Consider the following 11,275-nt stretch of genomic DNA (forward strand, 5'->3'; position numbering starts at 1 on the left):
AGTTTGTGTCTTGTATTTTGCTTTGTACCAAGCCACGGGAAGTTGCTGCTGTTATGAAGGGCACCTGCAAAGAAAGAACAGCAGGGCTGTGCAGGAAGGAGGCTTAAAGTATCTTTTTTTTAAAAGGCCTTTTTGCATCTACTTTGGCTTTTTGGCAAACCCCCCCCCCCCCCCCCCCTCCGAAAATGGAACTATTCAGAAATGCAACTGTAGTGCCTCCTGGTAGTTGTATTTCAGGTGCCTCACGAGCCCATTGTCCTCTATGGACCTGGCTCCCTGGTTGAACATCATCTCCCACAATGCACCATGGTGTGCCCTCTTTGTAAGGAGAGGTGGTACATCATGGGAGATGTAGTCCCATCAGGAGCCTAGTTCACAGAGGAGAACAGGGAGTTTGGTTGCTTCATGTCCCCGTTCTCCGCTGTGAGCTGGGCTCCTGATGGGACTGCATCTCCCATGATGCACCACCTCCCCTTACAAAGGAGAGGGCCCACCATGGTGCATTATGGGAGATGTTGTCCAACCAGGGAGCCTGGCCCATAGAGGACAATGGGCTCATGTGGCACCTGAACTACATCTCCCAGGAGGCACTACAGTAGCATAGTCAAATCTGAAAGTGTTGGGTTTCAGATCTTTGTTCTGTTCAACGAGAACATCAAATCTTTCCGCCCGAAGCCGCTGCGTTTCCCCCAAATCCAGGTTTTCCATAAAAATTCAGTTTCCGTGAGACGTTTCTCCCAGCCCCAGCACGCACCCAATTATTTCTTCTTTTACTGGTCACTTCTCAAAGCCCTGGGTTCTCCCTCTTTTCCACGTAGCTCCAGCCTCCCTCGCGTGGTACAGCCGTCAGTGCTTCCGCCTGTTTCAAAAACATCGGCTCCCCAGACACGCGCCTTCCTTCCAAACTTCCTAGCCCAGCCCTTCGCCTGTTCCACACAGCACCATAGTCCACCTTGTTCTGCCCGTCCGAACCAGGAGCTTCCCCTGTTGCATCCTCCAGCCAGGAGCGTGTGCAGCCTCTGCTCCTGCTCCATATAAAACCCCAAGCCGTCCCTTGCTTTCCAGGCTTCCCTTCTGTCGGCGTCCCCTTTTCGGAAACTGTTGTGCCGCATTTGTTGCTTGGGGTACAGGCTCTGTGGGAGTGGGGTCAAGCCCCAGTAAACCGCTTCCTGTTCTTAATAAAGCATTGCAAACCAGGAGACCAAAGCCCCACCCCAGCAGCCAATTTCTGATCGCCTCTCCCTCTACCCCTGCCCCCCTCCACCTCCGGTATTCCCAGGAAGCAGGAGCACCTCCGCAAACCAGGGCTTGCCCACATGGCTTTCACCCTCCATGCCGTGGGTGCGCGGGGGGGGGGCTAACTCTGCCAGGCTGAGGGCACGTGGTTATTGTGCCAGGATCCCAGTGTGTTTCGCTTTTTAAAAAAAAAAAAATCACGCGTGTGCTTGCTTGGTGTTGCCTTCTCACAGGGGTGGAAATCAGTTACTTTTTTCTCAATTGGCCAGCATTACCAGGCCAGACCCACGGTCCAGCGAGTAGCATCTCGGGCAGCGCTGACGCTTCCGAGGACCTTTGCTGGGCATGGGCATGGTTACATGGCGCTGTAGCACTGCACGCAGCTGTCTGAGGTCCGTCCACCCAGTGATTTGCTGGAGGCCACACGGCTCTCCTGAATCCCAGCTCAGTGCTGGTTTCCCCCATAGCTGTAACGGCTGGGGCGGATGCCGTGAGCTGTTCCCGCCTCCACGGGCTGAGGGTTCTGCAGCCGGAGAGAATTAGGATCTCAACCCTCCGTGCTGCTGGTGGAGGCCGAGATCTGGCCCACGTCGGTTTAAAGCTGCAGGGCCGTGGCTGGTGTCTCCCTGGCCGCTAGGTGCCGAGCTCTCTTCGCGGCACAATCGGAGAGCTCCGGATCCCGGCCACTGCTGCAGAAAGGCATCATGCAACATCTTGCCCCGGGAGGGGCCCTGCCTCCAAGCGCTGTCGCTACCCTGCGAGGTACCGAGCTCTCTCAGTGACCAGTGAAGGTCTAGGAGGCTCAGCGAGATCAGGCCCTTCGAGTGGGGCACACACATTCCCCTGGCGCTGGCCAGCGTCTTGCACGTCAAGGGCAGTGGCTGTCAGCAGCCCCTGCAACCCGTAGTGTGAAGGAGTCGGGGGAGGGGGGGAGCACATGGGACTGGATTTTGTGGCTGGGGAAGAGGGTCCATGTTACGACACGAAGGGAACCGATGTATCCTTTTCTTCCCCTCCCCCCTTCCTGCCGCCAGCCTGTGATCACGGAAGATTTCAGCCACTTGCCGCCGGAGCAGAGGAGGAAGAAGTTACAGCAGAAGATCGAGGAGAGGAACCGGGAGCTGCAGAAGGAAATCGACCAGAGGTACAAGCGCTCGATGCCCTGTAGGCGGTGCCTTTTGGGGGCCTCCTGTCTTTGGTCTCCTCCCCTGGTGGCAGCTCACCTGCTGGACTACATCTCCCATGATGCTCCATGGACTGGGACTCCCACAATGCACCACCCCTCCCTTCTCCAGGCTTCTAAACCCTGAGGGTTTATCCATAGTCTGTAACTCTGGCCTCCTGCTGCAGTGAGTCCTGTAGATTGCGCACAATAGGGAAATGCTATTTCCACATAGCGTGTGCGCTTGATCTGTAATCACTCCTTCAAATAATCATTGTACAGTGAGCGCAGCCGAGATGTGCGGCCCCGTTGTGCCAGGTGCTGGACGTGCTTCGTGAGAGCCAGTCCCTGCCCCAATTTGTCTACAGTCTAAATAGACCAGGGTAGGAAGGGAAAACAGGAGGAGGAGAAATGATTTCCCCCAGGTCAGGGGCAAAGTAATGGAAAAGAGACAACTAAAGGGGAGTGTGATTGAGGTCTATAAAATCGTGACTGGTGCAGAGAAAGTGAATAAGGAAGTGTTATTAACCCCTCCTCATGAGTCAGGAACTAGGGATCACTGGATGAAATTAATCAGCAGGTTTAAAACAAACAAAAGGAAGTACTTCTTCACGCACCGTCAACCTGTGGAACTCCTTGCCAGGGGATGTTGTGAAAACCAAAACTAAACGGGGTTCAAAAAAAGAACTAGATAAGTTCCTGGAAGATAGATCCATCAATGGCTATTAGCCAAGATGGGCAGGGATACAACCCCATGCTCTGGGCATCCCTAGCCTCTGCTTTCTGGGAGTGGATGACGGGTTTAATCACTCAATTCCCTGTTCTGTTCATTCCCTCTGGGGCACCTGGCATTGGCCACTGTCGGAAGACAGGATACTGGGCTAGATGGACCTTTGGTCTGACCCAGTGTGGCCGTTCTGATGTTCTTGTGTAACTCCTAGTCCAGTGCTCTGTCACTCCTTCCCCTTGTTCTCTTCATATGCAGGAGGAAATAAAGGGAGGGAACCAATCAGTTTGCCTTCCTACAATTTGCATCCAAATCTCTTTGCCGGAAGGCAGAAATTTTGTGTGCTGTCCCTTTAAATCCCTTTCCCTCTCCCCTTCCCCACAGAGATGCCTTAAACAAGATGAAGGACGTGTACCAGAAGACGCCCCAGATGGGCGACCCCACTAGCCTGGAGCCAAAGATCTCTGAGACCCTAAGCAACATCGAGAAGCTGCGCCTAGAAATCCAGAAATACGAGGTAAGGGGGGGGGGGGGGGGGGGTGTCACGGGATGGGGCTACCTCTGACACACTCCCCAGGCCCCTTTGGGAATCCACACATCCGGCTCTGCTCTCCAGCCATCTGTGGCTCCAGACACCCGCGATGCCCCGTATGGTCTGACCAGTCCTTCCTTTGAACCGGTTCAAAGTGCGGTAAATCTATAAGGGAGACCTTTATCTCCCTCTAGTGGCCGAACCATGTAACAGTGCCTCCTCTTCTCGAGCGCTTTTCATCCTTGGAGCCCAGCGTTTCGAGGACCGACATTTTACAGCGGGGGAAACTGAGGCAAAACGCGGGGAAAGTGTCTTGCCAAGACTAACCCAGCAGGCCAGTGTCAGAGCTGGGAATAAAACCTAGATCTCCTGAGTCCCTGGCTAAGTGTTCTATCTATGTATATTTCAATAAGAATGTTTAAAAAAAAAAAAAAAAATCACACTCCTAACTGATGTTAATATATGGTCAAAATTGTCTGGCCCATCTAGCACAATGATCTCCGCGTCCACATGGTGTCCCTTGGCTTGCTGATGGATTCTAAGTATTTTAGGTCCTTATGTGGCCTCCGTCATTGTCGCATCTGAGCAGCGCACCATCTTGAGTGTATTTATCCTCCCAGGGCAAAGCTGTTATCTTCGTTGTACAGGTGGGGAGACTGAGGCACAGAGAAGCTAAGTAACATGCCTAGGGTCGCACAGGACGTCTGTGGCAGAGCAGGGACTTGAACCTGGGACTTAAGTCATAGGCTAGTGCCCAACTGCTGCACCATCCTGCTTCTTTAAGGCATATTGGGGTCCCACTCAGATTAGAAGCTATTTGGGGCAAGGACCAGCGTCTTGTTCTGTGTTCGTACAGCACCTAGCACAACAGAAACCTAGGCCATGACTGGGGCGCATAGGCACTACCGTAATGCACCTAATGAATAATGTACAGCACCTAGCACAGCAGAGACCTGGGCCATGACTGAGGCTCTTAGGCACTACCATAATATACCTAATAAATAATGTACAGCGCCTAGCACAATGGAGACCTAGGCCATGACTGAGGCAACTAGGCACTGCCACAATATGAAGAATATCAAAAGATGAGAGACTATTTTAAATCAGGCAGTGACCCTACAGATAATGATGTCACGACCACATTGGTTCTCAGGTTAGGTGTCCTTATGATTCAAAGGCTGCTGGTTTGATTTATGAGCGGTTGCGTCGTGACTAAATTATTCTGGGGTGAATCATGTGTGTAACTCCGTGCCCAGTATCGGTTCATTCATAGAAACAGCCTGGGCCTTCGGTCGCTTTCTCTTTCTCAAGCGACGAGCTTGACACCAGACAATCCTGTTACATGGCTCTGCCCAGTTTCCTTATTCGCTAAGGAAGTTACTCTTGGCCACAGGTTTATTTTATGAATGAGTCGGCTGAATGTGCGTTGCCTGATAAAAGCACCTTCCCCCGCCCCATTCCTCCAGTGATTCAGACTCTCTTGGGTGTTTCCTGTTCCTACAGGTCATAGCCCATGTGTCTGATACTGGAGTGGGCAGGAATGGGACTGTAGCTAACTGGCTGGGAGGCAGGACTCCTGGGTTCTATTCACAGCTCTGGAGGAAGCGGCAGAGGCCGTGCTAACCTTAACCCTAAACAGGAATATTTTGGGGGGGCCCCCCCATCCCCCCTCACCCACCTCCTAAAAATACTAATGATATTTCCATAACAAATATACCAACACACCATGGACTGATACGCTTGTTAAATAAGGTGAATGGTATTTTGGGGGTTTTACTAAAGCGGGTCCCCCGTGAGCCGTTTGGGGCCCTAAGCAGTTGCTTAGTCTCCTTACGTCTAGCACCACCATGGAGGAATGGGGTCTAGTGGTTAGAGCCCCTGGGTTCTGAGCACTGATTTTGCACTAGCTTATGCTGGGGGCGGGCCGGGCAAGACAAAATATGGGGAGCCCAAAGACTGTGTGAAGCCTGTAGCAGAACTGAGAATCGGGGTGCTTGACCTGCTCTGACTGCCTGGATCTGTAGCTATTCTGAGGGCAGGGATGGGGCCAAGACCCCATAGGGGGACAGCTGCTAAGGGATGTGCCCTGCCAGGGCTAGAGAAGGAAGCCCTATGTGAACGAAGATGATTGCCCCCATGTGCGATCTGTCTCTGCTGTGGGGGGGCAGGAATGAAATGCTTGAACCTCTCTCTCTCTCTCTCCCCCGCGCCTCCCAGTCGTGGCTGGCCGAAGCCGAGAGCAGAATGCTGAGTAACCGGCCGGACAACGCCCTGAGATACAGTCGCCACCTGGACCACGCCACCACCCTGAACAACAACGGCTCCCACGAGAAGGGCAGGTGAGGAGGTGAAATGTCCGTCCCCAGGAGCTAGGGGGAGCAGGCGGCCGTGATACCCAGGTGTGGGGGCTGCTGAATCCTCACCCACATGTGCGGTTTGGGATCTCTGGGCCGGGTGTCATCTGTCTGAATAGAACCCAGGAGTCCTGGCTCCTTAGTCCCCCAGTTCTTATCACTAGATCCTGCACCCCTCCCAGAGTGGGGATTAGAACCCAGGAGTCCTGGCTCTCAGTTCCCCTGCTCTAACCCCTAGACCACACTCGTGCTTCTGAACAGCCACCCTGGACTCCCTGTGGCTGGAGCTACCCCCAGAAACAGCCGCTCACCCTGTCTCATTGGTCCCTCAGCCCTGACGCCACCCACTCCGACGACAGCCAGGATGCCCTGAACCAGCCGATCTACACGGAGTTTGACGAGGACTTCGAGGAGGACCTGGCCTCGCCCATCGGCACCTGTGTGGCCATGTACCAGTTTGAAGGTACTCGCCCAAGACATTTCTGAGCCAGGTTCCCTGGTTGGACTACATCTCCCATGATTCACCAGGGTCTTGCCCCTCTGACTGAGGAAACAGTGCATTATGGGAGTCTTTGGGCCATGGTGCATCATGGGAGATGAAGTCCAGCTTGGGAGCTGGGCCCAGAAAGGAGAATGGGAGTGTGAGGCACCTGAACCACGACTCCCATGAGGCATCATGGCTGCATTTCCTCATCAAAATATTCTGCTTTTGGGGTAATTTTACAAAAGAAAATTGACACTTCCATGGGAAACAGATACTTTTACCTGAAAAATCTCATTCAAAAACCAATTTTCTGCTGGAAATTTTTCAACCATCCTTAGCCACTTCCCCCTCCCCTACCCCCACATGACTGGTGTGCAGTCAGGATAACAGTCTTACTACTGTTGGCTGCTAACAGAGCTCCTCCTTTTAGGTCATACAGTAGGAACCTATTTTAATACTGAGGGTCTTGAGTTCAAATCCCGCTTAGGGGTTGGAGACTTCACCGCCAAGCAGGCTACATCTCCACACCCCTGTTCAGTCCACCTCACCTCCCTCCCTCCCGGTAGGGAGTTTGGCATAAGTTCCCCTTTAACAGCTGCCCACTGGGATATTTCTTGGCTAATGGGGGACAAGGAAGGGTCACTTAGGGTCTGTGCCGTTCACCCATATCTTCTAGGGGAAACTTCCAGCCCCCAGTGGCCTATTGCTGCAGCTAGCTATGTGGATTTGGGGAAGGGGTACAGAGGGTGTGATCCCCCTGGAGTCCTAGGAGCTCTAACATACAGGTCCTCCTATCACAGGGATGGGGGGGAACCTAGCTGAGCTCTGAAACAAGTGATTCTTCTAACCCCATTGCCTTTGATTTCCCCTACCCCTTTCCTCCCTCCCCATCACCCCAGGTTCCAGCGAAGGCACCATCTCCATGACGGAGGGAGAGGAGCTGAGCCTGATGGAGGAGGACAAAGGCGATGGCTGGACGCGGGTGCGGAGGAGCAAAGGCGGCGAGGGCTACGTGCCAACGTCCTACCTGCGGGTCACCCTGAACTGAGCTCGGGCCTCCCCGCCTGCCCGGAGAGCGGCAGCTGGCTCGTGGAGCTGCAGGGGCTGGCGGGGATTGGAGCAACGCTGCTGGAACCTGGGGGTTGGGACTCAGGGGTACAGGCGTGGAAGTGGCCTCTGGCCCTGCATAGACAAGTGGCCCTCGTAGGCAAGTAGTGGCGCCGGCTTGCAAAGCACATCGCCCGTGAGGGGAAGGAGAAACCCTTCCACCCCCTTCTGCCCAAGCCCCAGCTCTGTGGAATTTCACATTTCAGCAGGGCCTCTCCGCTTGTGGGGGAGGTTGCAGTGGGTGCTGGGGGGAGGGATGGACTGGATTTCTGGCTGCTGCCCCCGCATACTCCATACTGCGCCCCCTCCGTCAGATCCCCTGGGAGTGAGTAACTCAACCTCCCCCCAAAAAACAGCTGCTGCACCCCCTCCCCTGCTCTTAAGCACCCCACATTTCCCCCAGTGGTGTGGATGCAATCATCCCTGTGTCCACAAGGGGGCATGGGTCAGATTACATCCCTCTATACTCAATGAGGCCAGGGTTCCTATCCGGCCCCCCACCCCCTCCAGTGCAGGGCTCATAGGAGCCTGTTATTATTTCCCCCTGTAGGGAGGGGGGTGTATGAGATCTCTGGGGTGAAGGGAGCTGCACTGTCTCCTGCTAGCTTAGGGCAAAGGGATGCAGGTTCCATCAAGGTGTGCTGGGCAGAGCCCATTTTTTGGAGGGGGGGGGGGGCGCTTATGGAATAGAAAGTGTCCTCTGTATCTGTTCTTCCATGCTTGTCACCCTGGCATCTGGGCGCCGTCCAGGTGCGTGTTAAGCAGCATGATAAACCTCAGGCCTGGGTTGGTTGTTTCCCTCCTGGGATTCGAACCCGGGACCTGTGGCTCCCCCCTTAGGCTGGCGCCAGCCTGGATGTTAATGGAACAGAGGCGCCGGCCAGCCGGGAGCCCTGGGCCCTGAACCTCCGTGCGTTCTCTGCCAGGGCCCGCAGGTCTGAATTCACCTGTCCCTGGGTGAGAGTGAGTGCCCGTTACTGCTGCCGCCACCAGCTCCATCATTGGCCGAGCTCCTGCCCACTTCCCCCTCCGCCACTGTGGCCACCTCATGCACTTTATTCCCCAGACTCCAGAACTCGCCCAGCCAAGGAAGAAAAGAGCAAAAAGTGCCTGTTGCATCAATGAATCTGTCCCCTGGGGGGCGGGGGAGGCTGATCTCGGTGGGGGAAGCCCAGGGCTCCGAGCTGCAGCCAACCCCTTCTGTGTAATTTTCTTTTTAGAGGACTCTTAATATATTTAGCTTTTTATACAGTGACCAATTACTGCTCATTTTAGCCTATGCCTCAGTTAACCTGTAACATACGTATAAATGTGCCAGTTGTCTTGGCTTCTGTTCACCCGATGGGGGAGGGAGGGGGCAGATCTGTCTCCCCTCTGGTTCTGAGACGTGGGTCTGGGGGGGTCGCTGGGCCGGAGCCCATAGAATGTATTTCCACTGCAGCCTGGTGCCTTTTACACTTTATGTACATAGTTGATTTCCCCACCCCCCTCCTGTGCAGTTTTTAAGTTTATAAAAACAATACAGACTCTGTGGCACTGAGGCCTCAGTTTGTTTGGGACGTGGGAGGGGAGCAGGGCGGTTCGTCTGTGTTCCCGTAACACCTAGACCACCCTGCTCTTAGGGAGAGGGGCACGGTTGGTTGTGTATATTACCGTCATGGCCAGAAGCCCACCAGCTGAGAGCAGGACCCCACTGTGGTGGCCTGGGCCCGACATCCGGGCCTTGTCTTCACTAAGGCGAGGTCTAAACCACAGCCCTATGTCAATATAGGGGGGTTGAAAAATCCACCCCCGTGAGCAGTGCAGTTCTACTGACTTATCTCCCTGTGTACACAGCGCTATGGGGATGGGAGAGTTTCTCCTGTTGACATGGCCACCGCCTCTCGGGGCGGAGGATTAACTACGCTGGCGGGAGCAGATCTGCTAGTAGCGTTTTCACTCCAGTACGACAGCAGGGCAGCTGTCCTGTGAAGCCAAACCCTGAGGGATTTGAATACACGGGAATCCTAGAATACCAGGGTTGGAAGGGACCTCAGGAGGTATCTAGTCCAACCCCCTGCTCAAAGCAGGACCAATCCCCAACTAAATCATCCCAGCCAGGGCTTTGTCAAGCTTGACCTTAAAAATCTCTTAAAGAGTAAAGATTTCACCACCTCCCTAGGTAACCCATTCCAGTGCTTCACCACCTTCCTAATATCCAACCTAAACCTCCCCCACTGCAACTTGAGACCATTACTCCTTGTTCTGTCATCAGGTACCACTGAGAACAGTCTAGATCCATCCTCTTTGGAACCCCCCTTTTCAGGTAGTTGAAAGCAGCTATCAAATCCCCCGTCATTCTCTTCTGCAGACTAAACAATCCCAGTTCCCTCAGCCTCTCCTCATAAGAGGAAGACGCTCTAGTGTGGCCGAGGCAGGGTGTAGTTTTCACATGCACTAGCAGGTCCAGCTACAAACTATGATGTGGCTTAAGGTTTCCTTGAGGCTACGCCTAGTCTTCACTGGAACTTCGCCTTTATCAGTGTGTTGGCTGATGCAAGTTAAGGGCACTTTTTTTCCTAATGTGCTGGAGGGCCCGGCTGGGGATGTGGTCTGGGAAGTTTTTAAACGCAATGTAGCTAGTTGAGGTTTTGGAGGGGGTGGTATAGGGTTGTTCTAGACTACCTCTGTGGAGGTAAATTACCTGTGCCCCTGCTACTATGATGTACAACCCCTTGTGGGGCTAGCCGGCAGTAGAAATGCATCCTGGTTTTGCAGTGAGGACAGAGTTAAGGAGTGCACCTCCCTGTTTTTCCTTTGGGGAAACTGAGGCACAGCGGCAGTGACAGTCCCCCAGCTGCACAGTGGCAGACCTGCAACTAGAACACAGGTGGCCTCACAGGGTGCTAGTGGGTTTAGAGTAGGGGGAATTGGTCACCAGGACTCCTGGGTTCCGTTAGCAGTGCTAGGCACAGGAGGGGAGGGGGACTGGGAGTCAGGACTCCTGGGTTCTATTCTTCGCTGTGGGAGGGGCCTGGGCTCACATAGGTTTGCCTTCCATTGAGAGGAGGAATTGAGCATTTTGAGCGGTTTGAGTGTTGGCCTACTAAGCCCAGGGTTGTGAGTTCAATCCTTGAGGGAGCCATTGAGGGGTCTTGGAATTGGTCCTGCTTTAAGCAGGGGCTTGGTGACCTCCTGAGGTCCCTTCCAACCCTGATAGTCTCTGATTTTGCTATGTGACCATAGGCCTGTCTTGGTTTCCCCATAAGGGACATGGTACTTCTACTTCCATGTTAGAGGCAACATTTAAACAGCATTTTTTCTGCTGGAGCCGGGGCCTAGTCACGCTTGTGCCGTCTCCAGCCACCCCCATTCTTACTCCACCGTGGCTGTGGGGAAGAGAGGGGGCCCCCCACACATGGAATAGCAGTTTAGCTCAGCTGCAGTTTGCATTGGCTTATTCAGAGCAGGGGGCTTAAATTCCCACCCTCGCTGCGAGTGTTCCAGCTTCCCCCATAGACAAGGGCTGAGCCTGAGTTCAGAGCGTCCACACAGGGCTAAGCCTTGCTGTAACTACCCTCATTTAACTCCCCACCTTAGGCCCTCCTGGCCATAACCCTCCTGGCCAGCCGCTCCTTGGGGCATTGGACAGGCACCGACTCCAGCTGGTTCCCCTCATGTGAGCATAGACGCG

At 54.1% G+C, this 11,275-nt stretch overlaps 1 protein-coding gene across 1 annotated transcript in view; it reads left to right on the plus strand.

Annotated features, from left to right (window-relative positions):
- The window catches only part of TRIP10 (thyroid hormone receptor interactor 10), a gene marked incomplete at its 5' end in the record, with an annotated part of 68,808 nt that extends 59,675 nt beyond the window's left edge, over positions 1-9,133 (plus strand). The window contains 5 exons of the mRNA XM_034792134.1: positions 2,271-2,380; positions 3,510-3,642; positions 5,875-5,996; positions 6,344-6,474; positions 7,395-9,133. Of these exons, the coding sequence (XP_034648025.1) occupies positions 2,271-2,380; positions 3,510-3,642; positions 5,875-5,996; positions 6,344-6,474; positions 7,395-7,543 (645 nt within the window). The remainder of the gene's footprint in view (positions 1-2,270; positions 2,381-3,509; positions 3,643-5,874; positions 5,997-6,343; positions 6,475-7,394) is intronic.
- Positions 9,134-11,275: the final 2,142 nt, after the last annotated feature.

Source organism: Trachemys scripta, chromosome 16 (assembly GCF_013100865.1).
Source record: "Trachemys scripta elegans isolate TJP31775 chromosome 16, CAS_Tse_1.0, whole genome shotgun sequence".
In the NCBI taxonomy this organism is placed as follows: domain Eukaryota; kingdom Metazoa; phylum Chordata; order Testudines; family Emydidae; genus Trachemys; species Trachemys scripta.